Raw genomic sequence first — 27,254 nt, 5'->3', positions numbered from 1 at the left:
TTTTATAAGTTAGTGAGCCTACAATGTAGTCTAAACTTCCAAACGACAGAACAACATTTAAGATCTGTGTATCTGCCTAGAAATAAATCACAAGACAAATTGTTTTGATTTTTTTACCTATTATTTCTAATGTACTTTAAATAAATCTGGTTTGCAGGCTGAGGCATTCTTTCCACAGATATATAAAACTGGGTTTGCATGAAGGCAAATGGGACAAAAAAAGGAAAATCAGACCTAAATGGTTTCCCTATCACAAAAACCCATTTTAATGAAAGGCAGAAATGGTCTTATTGAAGGTCAGTGGGGATAGCAACAAAATTTACAAAAACTATCTGTAAAATCTACAAGATCATATGGTATAAGCTTCTTGAATGGGGAATTGGCTACTACAAAATAACAAAAAACAACTAAGGAGTCAGGAAGAAATCGGGCAATGAAGACACGTATCTATGGACTATTATATATAGCTCCTATTCATTGTGTAGATGAACTATGACCTTTTGGATTGTTTTTTAAATAATATAAATTAAGTCAGATGACATCTTCATTTCTTTTTAATGGGAAAATCTCTTATTTAATTATGTTTTTCTTACTTACCTTCCTTTATGTTTCTGCCAAAATTTGTCAACTGGAGTTAAATCATAAGACTTCTTGTTTTTTCTCTTTGGTCTAGCACCAGCTGGAGTATTTTCCAATCCTGAAGATTCTTCCAAATTAACTCTGTTTAAGTGAAAATCCTAAGAAAAAGTAATCTTGTATTAAATAATAGTTTTCTGAATTTAAGAACCATAACATTTCCTACAACAAGGAAAATAACAGATTCTTGATGCCATTTCTAATATTTGCAAGGACAAAACAAAGGATCTGAAATTTAGAAGACCTCTTTTCAATGTATTTTTAGACACAAATGTACTTTTGTGTATATGTGAAGCAGTAGCTGTATAGGATTAGAATTTCAAATATATGTAAAAACCATGTTAAGATTCTTGTGTATAATAGAAAAATATTTTTTTCATATGCCAGCATAGACATATTCTTTTAATTTTACTTTTAACAATGAGACTGCATCATATTTTTGCCATACCTTTCTCATTTAATTACATATTTTAGAATTCTTTCTCTATTTGTATATGCACAGCTACCTCATTTTTATCATGTCAACATAGTAGTCCAATATTCAGCTCTACCTATTTATTTGACCAGACCTCTTGATGCTTAGTTGTTTCCAATACAGTCTTAAATATGATTTTTAAACTCATAGAGAGTCTAACATTAAGATTTGTTACTTGATGATGGATTGCACCTTTAAAAAATTCCAACAGAAGCTACAATAACTGTACTCCCATTCAAATAAGTTCTAAGAGCTAGTCAGAAAAGTTGTTAAAGTTTTCTGCCTAGAATTAATTTTACTCCTATGATGCTTGAATATTTTTTTTTTGCCCTTTCTCAAAAAAAAAAAAAAAACCAACAAAAAACATACAAAATAAATAAATAAATAAAAGTAAATTTCTTTTTTCTATTCTTGCATTTGACCTGTGGGTTCCTTCATGTAATAGCAGTATTTTATGGTTCAACTCTACTCTGAATAGCTAGCTAGAGATAAAACATTGCTATCAATAAATGAGTAAATAATGATGAGCAAGAAAGAAATTACATGGATAAATTATCTAGCATGATACAATCATCTTAGTTCTAAGATATAAGTTTTAACTAATGATTTAACTTGCAGGTCTTAGCAAATTCAATGTACTGGATACAATTTAATCTCCTCTTGATAAAACAAAATCATCAGTACTGAGTCAAGAGCCTTAGACCATACCCTATAACTTTCTCAAATAAATCTTTTACAATAGCTTATTTCCTTGCCATTTTCCTTATGACAAAACCCCCATCCAAAAAAAAAAAAAAGAAAGCAAAGGGTGTCTAAATGTCACAGTGGCATAAATAACAAGAGTATTGTGGTATATTTCAACGTATTAATATTATGTCTTTCCTACAGATTCCTCATATTATCAAAGGATAAACATAATCAGTAACCTTATTTAATTAATCTTATTTTCCCATCCATATATCTTAGCCTCACTTTGTACAACAAATCACCCATATAGAAAGTACAATAAATAAACATTAACAGCTAACTCTGAGAACCCTTTTAAAAATTAATAAAACAAAATATTGAAAAGAAACATTTTTAAATAGTTCAGCTTTATTAACTACAATTTTTAGTGAAGGACTATTTCTATGGTGATGACAGAGCACATTCAAAATAAAAGAAACTTATTAGCAAAATTACTGCTCTACAAATAGGACAGCATATTTTTACTAAAGTTTTGGTGAAATACTTAAAGAAAACACAAATGATAAAGATATAAAAGATGTTAAGAGTTTTGAGAAATAACATAATAATGGCAAGAATTCTTCCATTGTTTGCATAATGGCCAGGCAAATAAGGAAAACTAATTTCAGGTTGTTTTTTTTTTAAATATATATTTTATTGATTTTTTACAGAGAGGAAGGGAGAGGGATAGAGAATTAGAAACATCGATGAGAGAGAAACATCCATCAGCTGCCTCCTGCACACTCCCCACTGGGTTTGTGCCCGCAACCAAGGTACATGCCCTTGACTGGAATCGAACCCGGGACCCTTGAGTCCGCAAGCCGATGATCTATCCACTGAGCAAAACCGGTCAGGGCTAATTTCAGTTTTGAAAATTAGGAAATTAGAACATTCTGTGCTGTACTCAACCATGTTAAAGAAACAACATTTATACAAATAAAAGACAACAAAATTAGTTTTAACATGGCAGAATCTAATCTGTTTCTACTGACATTCACACTTTTCCTGACTTAGAAGACTGGATAACGGCACCCCAAATCACCAGATATGAACGTGCAAGTCTTCAGCAGTCTTATTTTCATTTCACAAATTAAAACAGACCCGGACAGACAGAGCTACTGTTACCAAAAAGGCATTTGGATAATATGGGTGACATCTATCGATGCAGAGCTAAGATTTAATATTCACATGAGAAAAAAAGCAAAGTAAAATAAAGTAACTTAAATGTTGGCAAGGAATTGAGCCAAATCTAATCAAGTCTCTAATACATCTATTATCAGTTTCCAGGAAATACTCTGGACAGAATAACATGTCAAATTGTACTCCAAAAGGATGCAATCAACCAAATGCAGAATGTATAAAACTCTTTAGAAAACCAAGCCAACTCCTTTACCCCAAAAATAGCAATAAAAAAGGAGTGGGAAGAGCGAAATTGTTGTAAACTGAGAAACTCAAAAAGATATATCAACCAATGCAATGGATATAACAACAATAGATATTGTTTGGAACCCTATTTGAACAAACTATCTGTAAAGATGTATAAAATGAGTATAAAAATAATATTAGAGATTACCAAAAAATAATTATTAATTTTGCTGGGTAAGACAGTAAAATTATGGCACCTTTCTTTTTTAAAAGATACATGCTGAAGTATTTAAGCAAAAGATCATATAATGCCTGGATAAAATGGGTAAGATGCATAGTGTCTGGTAAGCTAAATGATGCACATGGCGGTTCATTACAGTATTCTCTGACTTTGTGATTTTATATGAAACTAGAGGCCCGGTGCACGAAAATTTGACACGGGGGGGGGGGGGGGGTGTCCCTCAGCCCAGCCTGTGCCCTCTCGCAATCCGGGACCCCTCGAGGGACATCCTGGAGCCCTCGCTCCTTACCGCCCACCGGCTCACTGCTACTTAGTGCTGTCTCAAAATCTTATGTACTAAGCAACAAGGATATAAGGGGAAAAACCAGTAGTACCTAAAGCTAGGTTAGCAAATCCTAAGAGAGGAATATACTAATTAACCATTATGCCCTGAGGCGTAATGACCAAGCACGTCAAGACCAGATCACGGATCAGCAGGAGGGTGGGCCAGCGAGGTACAAGAGGGCTGTGGCGAGCTACAGGAGGGGGCAGGGCAGCAAGCTTTGGGGGGGGGGGGGAGGAGAGAAGAGGGCAGGGGGAGCTACAGGAGGGCGGGGCAGCAGCAACCTACTGGTGCATGGGTTCATGCACAGGGCTACTAGTAGTAAGTAAAAATACTCTCCTTTCCTTTAAATAAAGTTTTAACCCAAATTTAGAAACAGCAATGAATATGGAAATACTAAACAATACCAAATGAACTCAAGGGTGTCTCCTGGGCTTTTACATAGCCCACACCTCTAGCAGAAACTTCCTATGATCAACTATAGTTTGTTCAGTTATAAACAATCTATGCTTATATTAAATTAGTAAAAGTTTGTATTATACTCTTGAGTTTTAGGCAAATGCCTGAAACTATGCCTACAGAGTGCTGTCCAAGAGGTTTTGTGTAAATAAACATTAAAAGATCAACGGAGCATCAACCTTCAAAGTACCAAATTTTTGAACTACACTTAGGCATCTGTTATATTGGAATCACACATCTTGAAGACAATGAGTGCTTCTAAAATGCTTTTCTTAAAAAAAAAAAAAAAAAAATGCTTTTCTAATAACTTTTCAGAAGTATATACTAATTTAGAAACCACCTCCTTTTAATTTCTTGACAAGAAAAAAAACAAACTTTATTAAAGTCTCTATGTATATAAGCATAAATTCTGATTTAAAGTTTCAAATAATAAGAGTCAGGTAGCAAAGAGCCAAAGGCACAAAAAGAATACCTATCTGGAACTTTTACTCCATCTTGTGGAGGTAAAGAGTATAATTACGAATTTTAAAAGCTTAGAAAAAACTTCAAAAGCAGCAGTTTTAACACTCAACCAAAAATGGTGTTGTTACAATGTATGATTCTCTCAGTTATAGATTTTTCACATCTAGAAACTGCAGTAAAATTAATGATCAAGTCAATATAAGTTGTACAGTTACTAAAACCAATCTCCTCAAAAGACTATTTTCAAAACACCTAAATATCCTATATAATAAAAGCCTAATATGCAGTGTCCCCTTGACCAGAGTTTGACCGGGAGTTCAACCGCTCGCTATGACATGTGCTGACCACCAGGGGGCGGTGCAGAACATGGCAGGCGGCAGCGACGCACTGCGACCTCTCACTGGCTACCTGGGGGCAGGGGTGACGGGGATGGAGGTGCAGTGAAAAATGCAGGGTGTCCGCCAAGCTCGCTCTTACTCCCCCTGCTACCCTTCCCCGGGACACCAGGGCTCATGTACTGGGTGCCTGCGAGGAGCCCACCCGCACCCGCGTGGCGTCTTCCAGGTGAGCTGGGCTGCAGCCGCAAGGACTGCAGAGTCCAGTCGGGTTCCCTGTGGGTTGGCATAGGAGCCAGTCTGTGAGACCGGCTTGGAGAGAGTGTGCTGCCCGCCGGCTTTCATAAGGTGCTACTGGGCGACCCAGAGGCCCACGCTGTGCCCCAGCCCACTGCATCCAGCCGCGCTCACCGCATCTCTGCGTGGGGACTTGGGCGCCATGACTCAGGCGGAGGGGGGGCATGCAGCACCCCAAGGGTCTAGGTGCTGCCCAGAGCTCAGCTGGGACCTGCTCCTCTACACCAAACGTTCACGCTTTGATCACCGGCCAGGCCTAGGGACCGCGCCTGTGCACAAATTTTGTGCACTGAGCCTCTAGTTTTAATAATGATATACTGAGAAAACACTGCTTACATGATAATAAAAAAATTTGAGAACCTACTCCCAAAAGTTAGAGATGTGCATTGCTAATAACAAACAATAAAAACAACAATAACCCAAGTGTCCACAGGAATCCACTATTCTACCCAACATGCAAGCATGGATCACGTCTGCTTTGCTCACCCTGTATCTCAGTGATTCCCACAGTGTCTGGTACAGAGCAGGCACTTGTTGCACTGAATTCTTTGGAGACATAAGGTTGCCAACTTTTTATTCTGTGAAGCCAAGTGAAGAAACTTAGAACAAAACCAAACCAAAACCCTACCATCTACTTTTACCATCCTATATTTTTAAAAGAATATTTTAATTTAAAAGAGTAGAAAATAAAAATTAGTAAGTTTCACAAGGATACAATAATAAAAGGTAAAGCACTAAAAAAATTAATATAAAGGTCAGTCATAAAAGTTTAATTAATAGTCCTTCTCCTTATTATTCTCATTTCACTCTGGAAGAGAGAAAACCTCAAGGATCAGCATCAGCCTTGTCTGGTTTTGGGGAATCTCTGCTCTAAGTTACATATCCCAATGGGGAATCAGAGCATATTCCTTTTATTGCAATTACTTGTACCTAAGTCTTATCTCCTGAATTCCAAGAATCATGTGCATTCATTTCCTCCAAGAACTCTGCAAGGTCAGTACTTAGAAAGGATCTCAGCATCTCAAAGCTCTATACAGCCTCCACACACCACTGGCAGGAGAGAAGAGGTGACTCCTGAACTGTACATTCTAAGACAGCGGTCGATCCTTTCAGACCTCACGGACCACCAGTTGGCGACTGCTGTTCTAAAATATTGCCGCCCCTCAGTCCTACCCAAGAGTCTGGACTCCACTAATCAAATATAATTTGAGACTATCAAAATAATCTCATTATGCCCAACAATCCCTGTATGCTTTCTGTACTCCCCCACTTCAGGTCCCATATCTTATTTTTACCTGACTCCCAAATCACTTCTGTCACACCCCTCAGTCATCAGCAAAATCTCCTATTCTGAATATCAATCAACTCTAAACTTCCATGATACTTTTTTGCTCTAATTGAACTCTAAGTGGCTATCCCCTGTAGCTTTCTTAGAAATTCACCATTTGTGTGTTGTTTTTTACTCATCACACATTTCATATCAGTGGACCCAAGATTGGCACAAGTGTCTTCCTTGCTACTCCCAGACTCTTTATTTGTCCTCTTCCCTAAAACACCAGTTTTGAAACTCCATCACTGGCCTATAACAGCAGTTCTCAATCAGAGGTCATTTGCCCCCCTCCACCCCCTGGGTATATTTGGTAAATGTGTAAAGACATTTTGGTTGTCACAACTGAGGGAGTGCTACTAGCATCTAGAGCAGTGGTTCTCAACCTTCCTAATGCCACAACCCTTTAATACAGTTCCTCATGTTGTGGTGACCCCCAACCATAAAATTATTTTCGTTCCTACCTCATAACTATAATTTTGCTACTGTTATGAATTGTAATGTAAATATCTGATATGCAGGATGTGTTTTCATTGTTACAAATTGAACATAATTAAAGTACAGTGATTAATCATAAAAACAATATGTAATTATATATGTGTTTTCCGATGGTCTTAGGCGACCCCTGTGAAAGGGTCGTTTGACCTCCAAAGGGGTCGCGACCCATAGGTTGAGAACCGCTGATCTAGAGGGTACACACCAGAAATGCTGCTAAAAATCCTACAATGCATAGGATAGCCCCTGCGCGCCACCCCCCACTCCCCCCCAAAGAATTATTGAGTCCAAAATGTCAGTAATGCCAAGATTGAGAAATCCTGGTCTATAGTCATCCTCATCACTAATGCCTCCTATAGACCTGCAGGATATTCTTATCTCCTGCATCAATTTTTCTCCTTTGATCATTCCCATTGATATACAACAATGCTGTAATCTTTCTCTTTTTTTTGACCTCACATCTCCTTCCAAACATCACCCCTTTTCTCAGCTCTCCTACACAGCAAAACTCTTTTAGGTTTGTCTGTATTCACTCTCTTATGACTCTCCTGCCAATCTTTCTTAAAACTACTTCAATATTTTGCTCCTACACTATGAAGGCTGCTCTTACCAAAGTCACTAACAAGTTTGACACTGCCACATGCAATGGTGACTTAGTCTTCAGCATTCGTCCAAGTTGATGCCTGCCTCCTCTTTGAAACATTTACTCACTAGTTTCCAAAATGACACAGATCTAGTACTCATACCTCACTGGTTGCTTCATCTGCTAGTTCCTACTCATCATCCAACCTCTAATGTTAAAATGCCTCAGAGTTCAGTCTTGGACGTCTTCTCTCTTCTATCTACACTCATTCCCTTGGTTATCTTGTCTTATCTCTTGGTTTTAAATGCCATCTATATATGGACTACTCTAAATTTATTTCTCTAAAACAGATGTTTCTCCTGAACTTCAGATGGATGTAATTATCCTATCTGATAGCTACACTTGAACACCTAAATGGGCAGCTAGCTCACATTTAACATGTCCAAAACTCAATATCTGATCTTCCCCACGAAAATGCTCTATTTCTTTTCCATTTCAGTAAATAACACCTGTTCATTTGCAAAGGTCAAAATATTGTGACTTCTGTTTTTTGGATCCCACATCCAATTCATCAGCAAATCTTATACTTTACATTCAACAGATTATCACAAACCACACCATTTCCATTTTGGTGTAAGTTAACATCATCTCTTGCTACGATAAATGCAAAAGCCTCCTAACTGGTCTCCTAGACTCTTTCTATATCCCCAAGGAGTCTATCAGATGTCAATCCTTTACTTAAAACCATGTGTGACGCCCCATTTCCCTCAAAATTAAAAGCCAATATTCTTACAACTGTCTATAATATCCTATACCAGTGATTTTCAACCATGTGCTGCAAAATTTTTTTTTTTACTTACATTGTTCAACTTTATTTATTTTTTTATAGACTTGTTAAGACAGACTTTTTTCCCCTGTAAGAATTTTTAAAACATGTAATACTTGCTTATTTAGTCAGGGGCACTGACCTCTTTTCCCTTATATTGTCAAATTAAAAAATGACAACAGCCAACACAATAAAAGCTGTCCGGTGTGAATGAATCAAAATTGTACCTATTTTGTCATATAGGCAAAAGATATATATTTTTTGGTGTGCCATAGAATTTTAGTAATTAGTTTATGTGTGCCATGAGATAAAAAAGGTTGAAAATCACTCTCCTATGCTATATTGCTTCCTAAGTCCTATCTAACTTCATCTCCTGCCTTATTTTGCTCTGGCCATCTTGATAATGGACAACCTTCTATTTGGAATGCTGTTCTCTCATATAGATACATAATTTACTACCTTACCTCCTTTAGATCTTTCCTCAAATGTGTCCCCTTTTCGGCAGGTCTTCCCTATTTAATAACTGTAATTCTGTTTTCCATTACTTAATTTTCCTCCAGAGTATTTCCTCCTTTCTGAAAAGTTATATGTTTTGTTTATTTTACATATTACCTGTCTCTCCTGCTAGCATGTTACACACCAGGAAAAAAGGAATATTTTCCTTTGTTTCATTTTTTGCTAAAACAGGGTCTTGTTCTGTAAGAGAGTAAGTACTCCAGTAATGGTTGAACTAATGCCCTCTTCTTCAGCCTCTTATACTTGACCTCCTAAAACTGGCTTCCATGGTCCATTACTCAGGGTTTAATTCCATGGTCCCTTTGATTGTTCTTGCTCTTTTTACAGAGTTGAATACTATTTCATTGACATTCATCTTAAGAGTCGAGAATGGCATTGGACTCTAGGATAGACAATTGTGCAGAACTGCCAATTTCCATTAGTAATCCTGAAATCTAATTTAAAGAAATACCTTACAGCTAAATCTGGGTTTTAAAGAAATAAACTTAAGTCCAAACCATCAACTGCATGTCTTCCATTTCCTTTATACATGACATTTCAGGCAACCTTTGCAATAATGACACAACTATCTATATATGTAAAAGGCTAATATGCAAAGTGTCCCCTTGGAAGTTCAATCGCTCGCTATGACATGCGCTGACCACCAGGGGGTGGCGCGGAACCAAGGAAGGCCCCGCCCAGCAGCTGGAAGGCCCTGATTGGCTCTGATAGCGGCCAGGCCTAGGGACCCTACCTGTGCATGAATTTTGTGCACTGTGCCTCTAGTATACTATAATCCCCAAAGGCCAGACAGGAGTTAGTAAATTAGAATTATAGTCTCAACAGAGGCAAGATATAGGATTTTCTTTTAAATGGAAACTGATCTGGCCCTATTACATAGTGTCTTGTACAGAAATTATGTGTACACATTTTCTTCCCACTGCCTTTGAAGATTGGGACTGTGTTTTATTTATCTCTGTGTATCACCTGCCATACACAACATGTAGATAAATAAGACAGGCTTTTCTTTTAAGCATGAAATTACATATGTGGAATTACTTCAGAAAAACATGGTGTAATATAAAAATACTGCTTATTTTTTATAAGATGAAGCTTAACTGATTCCCAGAAAAATGGGAGAAATTACAGCTTTTCTCCCTAAGAACATATTTATTTACTTACTTTTATTTTTTTAAAAAGTCATTCATTTTCCTCCATTTCCTTTTCCCCATTATGACCAAAGTACCATTGGTTTATCTTATAATTTACAGATCTTAAGTTTGGAACTTAACTATTCTCCAGCATCCAATGATACCAAAGCCTATCACTCTTTTTGTCCATATTTCTCAGCTCCATCATTATCATGTGTATTTGTGAAGCCATGATATTAATTTTAAATGAAGGGACTCACTAATGTTACATTATAGTAAAAAGGGGTATATTTAGCTTCTTACCAGTACATCATGCACCAATGCTTGATATGTCCAAGTATGGTGTAAAGGAGTTGCCAAATCTATGTTTCTGTCAACAAGGACTAATAAAGGCCTTTGGAAGCTGTAAATATATTAAAAACAATTATATAAGTCTTGATGCCAGTGTATACATCTACATTTTTCTAATACTTTCCAGTATATGTCATTTTGATATGAACAAAAAGTATGGCATTCCATAATACTTTGCTTTTTAAAAAAATTTTCTAGGTCAGTCAGAGAAGTAAAGTAATGCTTTGGACTACCTAGAGCCTGTGTAAAATACTGGATTATGTTTTACTTAGGTACTTTTTAAAGGGAAAAATATCTATACAAATGCTCTTACAGAATAATTAGAGTTATCAAAGAAAGAATAAGTTACTTCTAACCAGATTTATATTTCATATTTTTGAAAAAAAAGAAAGGCCATTGTTAGAATCTTATAAATTTACACAAATGTTTGAGTTTTGTCAGTTGCAAATTATAATTTTTTTCCTGTGAACATAAATTCAAAAAGCAGACTCTAAAGAGTCTCATAAAACTGTATCAAGTTATAATTGCATAAAACTAAAACATCATGCCACAATGGTACCTAATTATATAACTACTCACTTATCATTTACCAGTCACTTGGAGTAAAATATTGTTTTACTCCATTATTATAATTTAGATGTGAAATAGACTACACTTAAAGCAAAAAGTCATTTGGTTACCATGTGTCTTCAAAAGTTGTAGAGCTTTGCTTTAAAGGAACTACTGTATCAGACATACATGTTAATTTTCAGAAGTCACTGCTATCTGATTATATTAACTATATATATTTTGTTCTGCCAAGATACCTCTGACCATTTTAGTTAACTCACTCCACCCTACTGGGTGCAAGACAGTGAACTCTCTCCCTGAATATAAGACTAGCAATCAAAATTAGAAGTAGCACCCTTACCACTTACTATCATTTATTACTCCAGAGTTAGGTGGGAGGAAAGCAAGGGAGGATAGCCTAGGGCAGAGTTTCTTAACTCAGCATTATTGACATTTAGGGCTGGATAATTCCTCATTATGGAGGGTCCTATACGCTGCAGGATGTTTAGCAGCATCCTATAACACACACAGTGGATTCCTAGTTGTGACAACCAAATATTTCTCCAGATATTACCAAGTTCCCATTTAGAATCATTAGCCCACAACTAACTGTATTCAAATGTATTTAACAACAGTCCCTCAAGGCTGCTGACCACTAATTAAAATAATTTAGAAATGCATCCAACAAATTAAAAATAAGACAACTATATTATAATAATGTAAATTTTTTCAAAAAAATTATTCAAATAAAAGTGTCTATATAGTGGCACTATAAAAAGGAACTATTAAATAGGGTATGACAACACAGTGATTGCTTCTGTTGCAATAACCAAGTGAGAATTTGATGTTTCTGCTCCACTTAATGAGAAACACTGTGAAAAATATTTAAGAATATTTGAGTATTCTTCCCTTGAAATAAATTCATTTGTATGAATTTCTTTAATTCTTCACTCCAATATCATCCATTTTTAGTAATCAAATGTTACTCTATTGCAAAATGCAATAATAATTGAGTAACTATGACATTATCTACTCATGCTAGACATGCTAACAAAGACAAAAACACTTTATCAGTTTAAGCTATTAGTATTTCAATATAAAAATGGAAACTAGCTAATAGGGAGAAATAGATATAAGCTTCACAAGTTTTTCACTTCTTTGTTTTCATTACCAAGAAGCTAACTGAGAATTTAAGGAAATGGCTTCTGACCTTCAAAGTCACAGAAACAGAAAAATTTCTCCAACAGATGATAAAAATGCAAAACAAAAGTTTCTAACAAAAGAAAGTAAATATTTCATTTAAACAATTTGAGTCAACACCCTGATCCTAGTTACCTCATTTTGAAAAAGAAACAAATTTCAACTATAAGAGTGTTTTCTCAGATAAGAAAACCCCCCAAACTACAAATGTTTCATTTTCAAGTCCTATAAGTATATTAACTAATATAATACCTGAATTGGCCAGCTCCAAGTGTGTCACCTGTAAAAAGACTGTTCCTTGCATCTCTTAGATTTTCCCGAAGTTTTTTGTCTAGTTTCTGAAAAAAGGAAATTTTACATTAACTTTTAAAGAATAGTTTCACTGTTCTGTAATATATAATGTATTTCACTGAACTGTAATATATACTGTATTCTTAGTGTCATAACTAGGAAACTTGGAATTTCTTTACAAAGTAGCAATTATAAAATCTTAAATATTTTATCTTCTTCACTATTCAATATCATCATAACTGGGACTTGAAAAGACCAATGCCTCTTCTACTGTGACTCAGACCGGATTTCATTAACAATCACTTTTCCTTGACTATTTATACTTTAAGTACAGAAAACGCTTTGCAGTAATGACCCACCTTCTCAGCCCAAGCATGACTCTGTTGTACCAAAGAATGTGACTATATAGTGGAGGCTACAAGAGGCTCCAGAATGGAAATGAAGTATGTGAAAGAAAGCAGCCCTCCACCAGTCAATGATTCATTTGGGCTAATAAAACTAAAAAACGTTAGTGTATCTTCCTCCTCCTTTCCATACCATTTACCCTCTTTTCCTTTCAGTAATTTCTCTAATCCCTTATTTACTTTTTAGTCTTTAAAGCAAATTTTGAGTGCTCAATTTATATTGAATATTTTATTCCAATATTGTAGCAAAATGCATCTAACAATTTTAAAAATGGTTATGACTGTTAATAAATATTTGCTAAATAAAGTTAAATATTAAACAGTTTGTGGGATCAAATAGGTATAAAATACTATTTGGAAAAATAAGGCTGAAAAAAAAAAGAAAAAAGAAAAGGCTGAATGAGGAATATACACTGAGTGGCCAGATTATTATGACCACCCCACCAGTACTTCATTGGACCACCTTTTGTGCCGGGGTCCAACCCCAGCAGGTCCAGGGGTTCCCAAAGGCGTAGACGGAGTCGGCGAAGAAGGAATGATACAGAGGCAGCGTTCAGTTGATCAGCATGGTTGGGTTCTCTTGCCTGGTTCTATTGCCAGGTTCTATAGGTTCTCCAGGTTCTCCAGTCAGGTTCAGTCACCAGGTTCTAGTCAGGCTCTCCTGCCAATCTCCGCAGTCAGGTTCAGTCCAGGATCCCCTGCCATGCTCTCTCGCCAGGCTCCACCTCCAGGCTCCGAGGCCAGTCCCTGTCCCGGATCCTCCGGCATGCTCTCTCCAGCGAAGTCCTTCTGTCTCTAGAGAACGTTCTGTGTAGGTTCTGTGCCTAGGTTCTGTCTCTCTTCGTCCTGTCTCCTAAGTTCTGTGTTCTAAGTTCTGTCTCTTGCTGTCTTGTTACATCTGTATTTATACCAGTTGATTCAATCCTATCAATCTCTATTACAAAGGTTAGGGCGTTTCTTATCTCCATTCCAGGGAGTAAAGATTATGTAGCTTAAGCATGACTGTTCGTAGTTAAAGTGATTAATTACCCGCCTGGCACTTAGTTGAGGGGTTTTATTCCCTCCCTAACTTCAGGGGAAAATCCCTACCTGGGGAAACAACCTTTCTCAGAGAGGTGACCTTGGTTAAAACACATAGTGCCAAGAAGGTGAACAAACATATTAAGAACAGTATGCCATATATGCCAGGTCCCTTGAAACAGCAAGCATGGACCGGCTCCCAGCACTTTTGCCTTCAATACTGCAGCAATTCTTCTTGGCATTGACTCCACAAGATGTTGAAAGGTGATGCGAGGAATCTGACACCATGCCTGATGAATAGCACTGTCCAGTTCTGTGAGATTTGATGGTTGTGGAACCAGCTGCCTGATGGCTTTTAACTTCGTCCCACAAATGCTCAATTGGATTGAGATCTGGTGATTGTGGGGGCCGCCTAAGCAAGGTAAAGTCTCCCTCATGTTCTTGAAACCACTCCTGCACAATACGAGCACCGTGGCATGGCACATTGTCTTGTTGGAAGAAGCCATCTCCATTGGGATACGCCATCAACATGATAGGATGAAGCTGATCAGCAACGATACTTAGGTATGTTGTGCTATTCAGACGTTGTTCCACACGAATTAAAGGGCCCAAATCATGCCAGAAAAAACATGCCCCAAATCATAACACTGCCCCCACCAGCTTGAAGGGTTGTACTCATGCATGTGGGGTGCATGCTTTCACGCTCTTTCTGCCAAATTCTCACTCTGCCATCTGCATGATGCAACTGGAAACATGATTCATCGGACCACATGACTTTTTTCCAATGCTCGCTATCCAATCCTTGTGTTCTTGTGCGAACTGGAGCCGTTTTATCTTGGAAACTGCAGACAGCAAAGGTGTTTGAACAGGCCTTCGGCTTCCATATCCCATACGATGCAGTGTACGGCTAATTTGCCTAAAAACGTCAGGTGGTCATAATAATCTGGCCACTCAGGGCACATGCCTAGGTTGCAGGCTTGATCCCCAGTAGGAGGTGTGTAGGAGGCTGCTGATCAGTGATGTTTCTTTCTCATCCATGTTTCTATTTCTCTATCCCTCTCCCTTCCTCTCTCTCCCTCTAAAAACAAAAAAAAAACAAAAACAAAGCAAACATCAACAAAACCAATTAAAAGTATCCTATATAATAAAAGGATAACATGCAAATTGACCCTAACAGCAGAACGACTGGAACGACCAGTCACTATGACGCGTACTGACCACCAGGAGGCAGTTGCTCAATCCAGGAGCTGCTCCCTGGTGGTCAGTGCACATCCAGAGGGGGAGTGCCGCTCAGCCAGAAGCCAGCTCATGGCTGGCCAGCACAGCAGCAGTGCTGGGAGCCTCTCCTGCCTCTGTGACAGCACTAAGGATGTCCGACTAACGGCTTAGGCCCACTCTCCACAGAGAGCGGGCCTAAGCCATTAGTCGGACATTCCCTGAGGGCTCCCGGGCTGCCAGAGGGATATCTGACTGCCAGTTTAGGCCCAATACCCCAGGGAGTGGTCCTAAGTCAGCAGGTGGACATCCCCCGAGGGGTCCCAGACTGCAAGAGGGCACAGGCTGGTCTGAGGCTCCCTCCCTCCCCCGAGTGCACAAATTTTCGTCTACTGGGCCTCTAGATTTTAAAATAATAGGGCTAGAATAGCACATTGAAGTAAATCATCTTACTCCATTACATAGAAGTACACAATGATTACTTTTTATTTTTGGTGGAATCCCAATGCTATAAAAATATTTGCTTTAGGTACTTAATACATAACTCATAGCAATCATATTCTTAAAATTAACAAAAACATTTGAGGTATTTATGTAAAACAGGTGATGCAGTATTATTTATCCCCAATGGATATTTGCATAAACTCACCACTGCTACCATTTCTGCTGCTGTTCCTCTTGAACATCTGATTATAGGAACAGCACCTATTTTAACAATACATGTTAGCAATGATTTCCACTCTTAATAATTAAAATGGCTACTTACAAAATTTATCAGCATTAAAAAATAACAAAGAGCCCTAGCTGGTTTGGCTCAGTGCATACAGCGTCGGACTGTGGATCAAAGGGTCCCAGGTTCAATTCCAGTCAAGGGCACATGCCTGGGTTGTGGGCTCGATCCCCAGTTGGGGGTGTGCAGAAGGCAGCTAATCAATGATTCTCTCTCATCATTGATGTTTCTATTTCTCCCTCTCCCTTCCTCTCTGAAATCAATAATATATATATATATATATATATATATATATATATATATATATATATGTTTGTTTGTTTTTAAATAACATACATGTATATAATTTTAGGTTACAAACATAAAAAAAGGATTTATAATCTGAAGAGTAAAAGTAAAATGAACCTTCCCAATTATAAAGGGAGTCAGAAAGACTATTTTTATATAGTGTTGGGCAATCAATGTGACCAGGTTTTTCAATGAATTCCCTAAATCAGCATTTCAACTCCCTATAGGCAGTTGCAAAAAATAAGTTTACTCTCTACTCACAAGATTCACTTTAATTTCCCTTAAAGGAAAAGAATGAAGATAATTTAGCAGTTTGGTATTATTATTTTTTATTTATTTTATAAATTACCCATACAGAATTACGATCTCTTTTAGAAATATTAATTTAAAAGATAACAGAAAATACCTCTTCACATAATTTTAAATGCTCCTAAAAATTATCAATTTATCAGACCTCTTAATTTATTACTCCACATTTTTCAAAGGCAAAAATCTAAAATAAAATAAAAATGAATGCATTGAGAAGTTCATAAAACTTAGAACATTGTATTTTTTATATACTGAATTGTTGCATTTTAGATTCTATTCAAAGAGTGCTCAGTCAACTGCAGAAGTAAAAATTAGACTATTAGAAAATTTTTAAACTTTGTTTTGGTCTGATGGCAATTTATTTATACATATAATAAGAAAAATTCAAATTTTAGCCATGTATAATGTTAACCCTCTTGATTCCAATACACTAACATAATCCCCACTAAGAATTAGATATGGATTCTTTCAGGTTATTTTCAAAAAATAGTCTAAATAAGTGCATGTGTGGAGTGTATAAAAAACAAAAACAGGATATTATAGTTTAACAGATTAAAATGAGCTGTTAAATAATTTACTTTAAAGAAAGACTTGAAAACTTACCCAGTGTAACAAAAAAGCAGAAGAGGCTGTCAACAATAGTATCCATAACAGTTTCCATTTCAGTGTCTGTGATATCTGGCCTGTTAATAGCTAAAAAGACACAAGTAAAGGAGAAATAAAGAGACCTAAATGTATGCCTTATTTTATTAAACTCTTAAAATTATTACTAAACTCCTAATCAATACTCAGTTTAATAACATAGGTAATACTCAAATAAGTAAAATTTTTTATGCTTAAACTTTACAAGTATCCATTAAAAATTATACTACCTTAAAAAAATCCCACCTCGGTATCAGTAGTAATTAGTATCAATATCAGAGCAGTAATAAGAAAAAAAGCCACCACATAAAACACACAAAGTTTTTGCCAGGGTAATAGAAAATATGTATTGTATTCCGTAGTTTTATTCACAAGCACTAGATGGCCTAAACAAACTACTGATCTTCAACTACTGCCAGAAAAGAATAATGCAAATCAATTATGACAAGACCAACTTCACATATCATTTCCTTTTTATTATGTTGAGTTATATTAAAGTCTTTTCTGATCTACTAGATGGTACATAAGTGGTTCCCAAACTTTAGTGGGTATAAGAATCACTCTGGGAATATGGAAGAGAAAGAAATTTCTATGAAAGCTATTAAAAATTAGAGATTCTTGGTCCTTTCCCCTAGAGATTCAATTCAATAGATTTGAAGTAATTCTAAGAAATATGTAACTTTGACAAGCACCTTAGATGATTCTTGGGGCTATATTTTCAGAAACACTGTTGTGAAGACTATCATTGACAGTCAAAGACTTGACCTTATTCATCTTCCTATTTCACACAATAACTAGGCCCAGTGTCTGACAAGGAGATTCTTAGTAACTATTTGTTAAAAGATTACACTAAAATATGATCTATATACTATTTTTAATTTCCAAACATCCTGAATGTGAAAAATGTTAAATTAAATATTACTTGTGATTAACATGAGAGGAAAACAGAATCCAACTGGATATATCAAAATATGTAAAGAAATACTTTGTCCATGCAGACAGAGAACATAAAAACAATAAAGAATTGAGCCAGGCAATACAGAATCTGTATGAAAAAATGTGCTACTTCTTGGTGCAGACTGCCATCTATCTAAATTAATGATAGAAATGGCATAAGGGTAAACTGTGAATTATGTAAATTAGGGGATAACAATCTAGGAAAACACTCAGTTCATTTTTTTAATAACATATAGGTAAAAATCTACGTGGAAGCTTCTGGCCCTTTGGTCCTATACCCTAATCCCACACTCTGAGAACTGACCTGAATAGTCAAAAACCTTTCCATCGATAGCATCAACTCACTTGTGATAACAATCTGGTTTGTCTGAGACAGTAGCTTGAGTCTCACTGAGATATAAATCTGCCTCCTTTACAAGATAAATTCTCAATCCACAGAAAGTAGATAACCAAATCCATGGCATTAGTATATTTATGTTTGGAATAATCTGTTTAAGATCAGCTAAAGCACTTGTACTGTGTGAGAGGATTTGGCACATAATGGTTAAGAGTGCTGTCCCTGGAATAAGTGCCTGGGCTTAGTAACCTGGTTCTGCTATTTCCTTGTTAACTTCCTTAACATCTGAGACTCAGTTTCCTCCTTTGGAAAATGAAAATAATACCTACTTCACAAAGTTATTCTAAGGAGTAAATGAGCTTATATTGTAAAGTGCTTTATGAAACAACCTAGAATTATTATAATAACTATACTATTGAGAATATGAGCAGTTTAAGATGTGATTATACTTAAATAAATTAAATTTAAATACAAATGTACTAATTAATAATTTCAGACTTGTGCTCTTTAAAATTGAGAGGCAGTGTAAGAAAATTAAATTTACAAGTACTTGAATGTTTAATGAACTTAGACTCATCAATTTAATTATTTTTAAAAATTATTTAAATATTTGGGTAGATTGTGCTTGTTAGATTTATAAATTTGCCTAGTCTGGTATCTGAAGTACTTAAAAATAAAATTTAATATAGTGAATTTATAAATACAATTTAAACTGTTTAAGGAAATTTAGCAAACTAAGCTAAATAAGCTGTTAAATAGGACTGACTAGAATTTAGTTGTTCAGTGTGAGTTAATTGATAAAAGTAAACGTGCTTGTTTTTATGTAACAAGATTTCAAATAATGTGTCAACATTTAGTTTAGTTTAAAGACTTAAGGGAAACTAGGTTTTAATCTTTTAACTTAAGTAGTTAATTAATTTATAACTCAATTAACTGTGAATAAATTTCTGTAAATAACTACTGTCAAAAATCTCTTACATGGGCAATTCAACAAATCTATCCTTCTAGGAGTGTTGTTTATCGCTTTTGGGCTTTTGGCTAAGCTCAAGCATAGGAATGCTGCTTAATTTCAACAAAAAAGTATATCAAGGAGCTCAATGAAACCAAAATATTCATATTCTCTTCTTGTAGGTAGTTTATCATTTGGTCCAGAGTTTCATAATTGGGCACCACTGACAGTTTGGACAGAACAATTTTCTGTGTGAGCATGGTTTACACAATGCAGAATATCTAGCATCCCTAGTCCCTGCTAGCAGCAACCCACCCAGTTGTGACAACTGGCACTTACACATTTCCAAGTGCTCCCTTAAGTGGGAACATGTTTTCCACTTAAGAGCCACCGAAATTCTAGTCATCATCAAACATCTCAATCCTTAAGTAGCAAATTAATGATTATTTCACTGAATTGGCTAATGACATCTTCTACAGTCTGCAATTTTCTTAAAAATATTTGACATAACTAATGAATGGACATTAAATTTCAGTTAAACAACATGGGTAAGTTATAGAAATCTGCTACACAACATCACACCTATAGTCAACAATACTGTACACTTTAACATGTTAAGAGAGTAGATCTCATGTTAAGTGTTCTTACAAAAAAAATCAACAAAGAAACACAGACAATATACTGTAGTGTGTGTGTGCATGAATGTCTGTTAATTTTAACCTACATCCCAGGAATGGTCAGTTTACCAAAATTGGAAAGCAAGCTTTAGAGGTGGTTAGACAGCATTTGCTTCAAAACCAATACTCAATCTCACTACTATGGAGTCCAACAACCTATATCTGTGAAAGGCACTTCATTCTATAACAGCACTATAGAAGCTGCTGACGCCTTGTGGTTGTCTGATCTTGACAAACAGCAATATTAGCCAGCTTTTTCTAAGTGTATACCATGAGCAGAAACTTTTCTAGGCATTTTACACTAATCTATTTATTGCCCACAAAAACTCTCTGAGGTAGGTAGTATTATTATCCTCATTTTACAGATAAGGAACCGAAGCACAGAAAAGTAACTTGTTCTTGTCCAAGGGTTAAAATACTAAAAAACTGACTGAATCTTACTACTAAAACACTGTCTTATTTGCCATGAGTGAACCTTTCATGCAAGTTGTTGTGCGGCACCTAAAAGGTAAAAAAACTGATACTTCACTGAGCTTACAAAACAGGTTTATTAAATAAATTTTGTTTCTATGTGACAGAATTCAGTATGACACCTGTGTTCTTTGCATGCTTTAAAAAAATCTTATTGAGCTGTATAGCTATAAACAAAGCTGGTTTTGGACTGCACTAAACAAGTTCATTTTACACTACACCATTCATTTTGTTAACAGTAAATTCAATATTCCTATTTTTACATACCACGATATGAAACAAGCTCCTTATTTTGATTACATAAAACAAACATATCATCTTCCAAAGTAATAAAATTGAGATACTGATCAAAAACCTAGAAACAAACAAACAAAAAAAAAGGCTTACAAGTCAATTTTATAATAAAGCACATTTAGTTTGATTTCATCTACCAATGGCAAAAATTGGAAAAAATTACAATTTTATTCAATAGCTAAAAATCATACTATGTAACAGACTGCCTAACTGGGCAAGAATAAACTTAATATAAAAAAAAACAACCACCACAAAAACAAAAATAAACCTTTGAGCCCTGGCTTATTTTACAGCGGTTCCAACTGGCGCTCGTACCTACTGCTGACGCTGCCCCTGCTCGCACCTGCTGCCGGCCCCAATTGCTCGGCGCCGTCAGTGGGTGTGAGCAGTAGCTGCAGGCCCCGATCGCCTCTCAGGGCTTCTCCACCACCCCCTGCTCCTGAGGGGTGATTGGGGCAGCAGATGCTGCTCATACCCACTGATGGCGCTGGCCCAATCACTCCGTGCCATCAGAGGGTGTGAGCAGGGCCAGTGCCGTCAGCACGTGGGAGTGGTGGTGGGAGTGGGACTGCCAGCAGACAGGGGACTGGGAGGCCGTGGCAGGAGGGGCCAGGTGATGGCATGGAGGATGGGCCGAGACCTGCCCCTGTGCCCACCGCAGCCTCACGGCCCACAGTTCCTTTCAAGGTGCACGAATTCGTGCATTGGGCCCCTAGTTTTATATAAAACTAATGAATTTTGGAAAAGCAAGAACATTAAGGCATAAGCTTCAAAAACTAATCAGAAATAATAAAGCATTATCTAAATCTAAATCAGTGAGAAAAAATAAGAAGTAAATGCATGGTTGTTTAGTTTTTTATTTGCTCTATACATTCTCCAGAATTTCATTTATGTCTCATCTAAATTCAAGAAGCACAGGGCTATAACCAAGAATATATTTTACAGACTTTATTTTTAACAAAGCTGAACCTGTCACTATGATATAGAAGTGCTGGCTTATTGTGAATTTCATTTTTCTTATAATATGCAGTTTAGCTTTTCTAGACCCTCTCTCCTAAGAAAAGATCTAGAGATATTATGGTAAATGTAGTGATTATAGATAAAACAATGTCAATACATTTTGAGTATAATTTATGATAACACAACTGGCAAGCTATTTCTAAGTTGAGCTAAAAAGATTATACTAATCCCAGCCTAAAACAAACATTGATTCAGCTTCTTCTTTTTATCTTTCAAATTCATTAAGTAGGTTTCTTTGGTTTGATTTATTTTGCCCAGGTCACGTTTAAGATAATTTACATTATCAGAACTCTTTCTAAAAGTAATGAGTCTGAATATTCTTAGGTGGTTCTGGTCCTTTATTAATTAGACACCTATATCGACTAACAGGTTTCAGAATATTACTATATTTTATATTAACAAAATGTCATCAGTCAACGAAAATCTCTTACCTTGGCTACTTGTGGTACAGCATTAGCTGCTAATGCTGCGTTTGCAATATCTTCCAGTTTACTTCTTGAAATAGCAGAAATGAAATTTAAATAATATGATTCATAGAGTTGATTCCGAAGATCCTATAAATACAATGAATACTTCATTCTTACAGGCTAGTATAAAGAATGATTGCAAATAAAAATCTTTTAGATAGTATAAGAGCAAGGTTTTGAAGGATAATATACCATTTAAGAGACAAATTATAGCCCGGAAAACCAAGATGGCGGCGTAGGGAGTAGCCCTGTGCGTGCTGCCTCCCACAACATCATTGAAACTACCAACTACAAGACAAAAAACCACCATTCAGAACCATGGGGAAGTTGGCCCAATGGAAGTTCTACAACTGGAAGGAGAGACAGAAGTGCAGTGAGAATGAGTAGGAGCTACAGAGGCTCCAAAAACAGAGGTACACAGTCGCACGCCAGGCGGGCTGCAACTGGATGTGCGGTTTTTTTTCAATCAGATTGCTCGGGGCGGGTCTCTGAGGCCCTAGACCAGCCCTGGGCAAACTACGGCCCGCAGGTCTGATCCGGCCCGTTTGAAATGAATAAAACTAAAAAAAAAAAAAAAAAAAGACTGTACCCTTTTATGTAATGACTAGGGGCCCGGTGCACGAAATTCGTGCACTGGGTGTGTGTGGGGGGGGGCGGGGGAGTGTCCCTCAGCCCAGCCTGCCCCCTCTCACATACTGGGAGCCCTCAGGTGTTGACCCCCATCACCCTCCAATCGCAGGATCGGCCCCTTGCCCAGGCCTGATGCCTCGGCCAGAGGAGTTGACCCTCATCACCCTCCGATCACCAATCACCGGATCGGCCCCTTGACCAGGCCTGAGGCCTCCAGCAGAGGTGTCAAGCCTGGGCAGGGGACCCCCAGCTCCCCGTGGTTGCAGGCTCCGCCCCTGCCCAGGCCTAACGCCTCTGGCCTAGGCATCTGGCCCGGGCAGCGGGGACCCGCAGCTGCAGCGGCCCCACGATCGTGGGCTCCGCTTTAGGCCCAGGCAAGGGACCCCTAGCTCCCGGGACTGCCAGCTTCGACCGTGCCCAGCTCCCATCGCTGGCTCCACCCCTACTTCCTGCTATCACTGGCCAGGGCGACAAAGGCGCCTGATTCTCCGATCATGGCTGGGGGGCAGGGCAAAGGCAGGGCCGCCTTTGCCCTGCCCCCCAGCTCTTAGCTCCCCCCTGGGTTTCCAATCACTGTCAGTGGCAGGGGGCTTCTTCCTGCTTTCCCTTTCGCCTCCCTGCATTGTGCCTACATATGCAAATTAACCGCCATCTTGTTGGCAGTTAACTGCCAATCTTAGTTGGCAGTTAACTGCCAATCTTAGTTGGCAGTTAATTTGCATATAGCCCTGATTAGCCAATGAAAAGGGTATCGTCGTACGCCAATTACCATTTTTCTCTTTTATTAGATAGGATGTTTACTTTGAATTTATATTAGTTCACACAAACACTCCATCCATGCTTTTGTTCCGGCCCTCCGGTCCAGTTTAAGAACCCATTGTGGCCCTCGAGTCAAAAAGTTTGCCCACCCCTGCCCTAGACCCTATGGGGAGAGGTGGCACAGCCTTGCAGCAGTCAGAAAGCGAGGGAGGCTCTGGTGCGCAGCTGCTCGCTGGCACTAGGGGACGCGAAGTCCTGTTGTCCCGGAGAGGCGAGGAGCCACCGCCATTGCTATTTGCCCCGCCAAGGGGACTCCCTGAGACCCCACCCTACTCAATTTACATCCCCATCCAGGCTGTGCCAGAGGCACAAGAGGAAACACCTGCGCTTTTACAAACTCTCAAATCCACTGAGCTGGTTCAGGCAGGATCATGAGGCACCAGACCCTACGGGGAGAGGTGGCAGAGCCTTGCAGCCATCAGAAAGCAAGGGAGGCTCTGTTGCGCAGCTGCTTGCCAGCACTGGGGAACGCGAAGTCCCAAAGCCCCAGAGAGGAGCCGCAGAGACGCCATTGCTATTTGCTCCGCCCTGGCGACTCCCTGAGACCCAGCCCTAATCAATTTACATCCCCATCCAAGCTGTGCCAGGGGCACAAAAAGACCCACCTGCGCTTTTGCAGCCTAACCCAACAAATTGCAGACTTCAACTCCTCGCACCCATGGGAGACACACTCAAGAAGCAGACCCAGGAGAACCAAGATGGCGGCGTGCTGCCTCCCACAACAACATCGAAACTACCAACTATAGGACAAACAGCTATCATACGGAACCATGGGAAAGCTGGCCCAGTGGAGGCTCTACAACTGGAAGGAAAGAAAGAAGAGCATTGAGACTGAGTAGGCTGTGCGGAGACACCAAGTACAGAGCCCAACCCAACAAACTGCAGATTTCAACTCCTCGCATAGAAAGAAGAGCATTGAGACTGAGTAGGATGTGCAGAGGTGCCAAGTACAGAGCCCAACCCAGCAGGCTGCAGATTTCGGTTCCTCGCATCTGGGAGGGACGCACTCAGGGGGCGGAGTCGGGATTGGGGCGGGCCAGGGCCGGGCCTAGCTGGGCCAGCGATGTGGAACCGCTGTGCCAGCAGGCGCACAAGCACGGCCACCGGTTCCAGTCTCGCGGGGGACGCTGGGGGACGGCAGACGGGCAGTCTGTGCACTTGGTGGAGGACAAAGTCCGAGCAGGCGTGCCGGATGTTCAGCCACCAGGAACGCCTGGAGATTTTGTCTGGTGGGGAGCTGCCCAGCAGGGGACAGAGTGCCAAACTTCCTGTTTCCCCGGTGAGACAGGGACGGCCCCGGTGAGGTCGGAATGGCCCTGGTGAGGTTGAGACAGCATCCGGGGCTGAAATGGCCCCGATGAGGTCGAGACTGTCCCGGTGAGGTCGGGACGGCCCCGGTGATGTTGAAACAGCCCCGGTGAGGTCGGGACGGCCCCAGTGAGGTTGAAACGGCCCGGGTGAAGTCAGAATGGCCCCAGTAAGGTTGAGATGGCCCTGGTGAGGTCGAGACGGCCCCGGTGAGGTTGGGACGGCCCTGGTGAGGTTGAAACGGCCCTAGTGAGGTCGGGACGGCCCTGGTGAGGTTTAAATGGCCCCAGTGAGGTTGGGACAGCCCCGATGAGGCCGAAACGGCCCCGGTGAAGTCGGAATGGCCCCGGTGAGGTAGAGACGGCCCCGGTGAGGTCGGGACGGCCCCGGTGAGGTAGGGATGACCCCAGTGAGGTCGGGATGGCCCCGGTGAGGTCAAGACGGTCCTGGTGAGGACGAAACGGCCCTGGTGAGGCTGGGACGGCTCCAGTGAGGTTGGAACAGACAATGGGGACCAGTATAGACTGATGAACAGGGGTAGATACAGAGGCAGAGCAGCACTGAACAGACTGTCAAACTACAGTGGGGAGCCTGGGGAGGGTTTGGGGGGGGGGGTTAAGCGATCAACCGAAGGACTTAAATGCATGCATATGAGAATAACCAATGGACACAAGACACTAGGGGGTAGGGGAGGCCGAGGGAATGTCAAGGGGGGGAAAAAGGAGACATATGTAATAATCTTTGTAATACTTCAAGAAATAAAAATTATTTTAAAAAAAAGAGACAAATTATATAAAAATGACAATCAAAAAAAGTATCCTAAGAGAACAAAGTTATAAAGAAGTATTGGTTACTTGGTTACCAGACATAACCAAGTAGATATATTAATAAAGTTATATCCTATCTAATAAAAGAGAAACATGCCGTACCTCCGCTACCCTTCCCATTGGCTAATCAGGGCGATATGCAAATTAACTGCCAGCCAAGATGGCGGCCAGCAGCCAGGGAGCTTGAAGCGAACATGAGGCTTGCTTGCTTCAGTGACGGAGGACTCCAACGTTCCCCGCCTGCCGTGCCGGCCTCTGAGCTTGCAGTTTGAAACATTGTTACAAATATAGAAGCTAAACAAAACCCCAGAAACCTGCTTTCAGCCAGCCGGGATCTCAGAGCTGGAGTTGAAACAGTGTTTCGATTATAGAACCCAAAAAAACCAGATACCTGCTTTCAGCAGCGGAGGCCAAAGAGCTGGAGCCAAGCCTCAGAGCTAAAGCTGGCCCAGAATTAAAAAGAAAAAGAAAAAAAGGAGCGGTTGGGAGCTTCAGTCACCCCCAGCCTGAAAACAGCCCTCAGCCCCTCACCCAGACTGGCCAGGCACCCCAGTGGGGACCGCCACCCTGAAGGGTGTGTGACCAGCTGCAAACAGCCATCATCCCCTCATCCAGGCTGGCCAGGCACCCCAGTGGGGACCCCCACCCTGATCCAGGACACCCTTCAGGGCAAACCAGCTGGCCCCCACCCGTGCACCAGGCCTCTACCCTATATAGTAAAAGGGTAATATGCCTCCCAGCATCGGGATCAGCGGAGCCGCGAGGCCTCCCGGCACAGGGATCAGCGTGACAGGGGGCAGCGCCCAAACCCTCTGATCGCCCTGTGGCTCAGTGTGTGACAGGGGGCGGGGCCACAACCTATCTGCCCTGCTCTGTTCGTGACAGGGGAAGGCGCCCCAACCCCCTGATCAGCCCTGCTCTGTGCCTGATGGGGGGGAGCTCCCAAAACCCCTTATCGCCCTGCAGCTCTGTGTGTGACAGGGTGCGGTGCCCCAACCCCCCCCCCCCCCCATGGGCCCTGCTGTGTGTGACGGGGTAGAGCCATAACCTCCCCATCGGCCCTGCCCTGAGTGTGAGAGTGGCGGCGCCCCAACCGCCTGATTGGCCCTGCTCTGTGGGTGATAGAAGGCGGCGCCCCAACCGCCCCCCACGGGCCCTGCTCTGTGTGTGATAGGGTAGAGCCATAACCTCCCCATCGGCCCTGCCCTGAGTGTGACAGGGTGCGGTGCCCCAACCCTCTGATCCGCCCTGCTCTGTGTGTGACAGGGGGCGGTACCCCAACTCCCCTATCGGCCCTACTCTGT

At 39.9% G+C, this 27,254-nt stretch overlaps 1 protein-coding gene across 2 annotated transcripts in view; it reads right to left on the bottom strand.

Moving 5' to 3' along the window:
- Nucleotides 1–27,254, bottom strand: part of SCFD1 (sec1 family domain containing 1) — a 128,611-nt gene that overhangs the window by 84,970 nt on the left and 16,387 nt on the right. For both annotated transcript variants that reach the window (XM_059709712.1, XM_059709720.1), the window contains 7 exons: nt 22,331–22,453; nt 20,853–20,940; nt 17,156–17,245; nt 15,875–15,930; nt 12,548–12,633; nt 10,499–10,598; nt 598–737 (listed from right to left, as the gene is read on the bottom strand). In XM_059709712.1, coding sequence (XP_059565695.1) covers nt 598–737; nt 10,499–10,598; nt 12,548–12,633; nt 15,875–15,930; nt 17,156–17,245; nt 20,853–20,940; nt 22,331–22,453 — 683 coding nt within the window. The remainder of the gene's footprint in view (nt 1–597; nt 738–10,498; nt 10,599–12,547; nt 12,634–15,874; nt 15,931–17,155; nt 17,246–20,852; nt 20,941–22,330; nt 22,454–27,254) is intronic.

This window comes from Myotis daubentonii, chromosome 1 (assembly GCF_963259705.1).
Source record: "Myotis daubentonii chromosome 1, mMyoDau2.1, whole genome shotgun sequence".
In the NCBI taxonomy this organism is placed as follows: Eukaryota; Metazoa; Chordata; class Mammalia; order Chiroptera; family Vespertilionidae; genus Myotis; species Myotis daubentonii.
The sequence above is the reverse complement of the archived record's forward strand: the minus strand, read 5'-3'. Positions and strand labels throughout refer to the sequence as shown.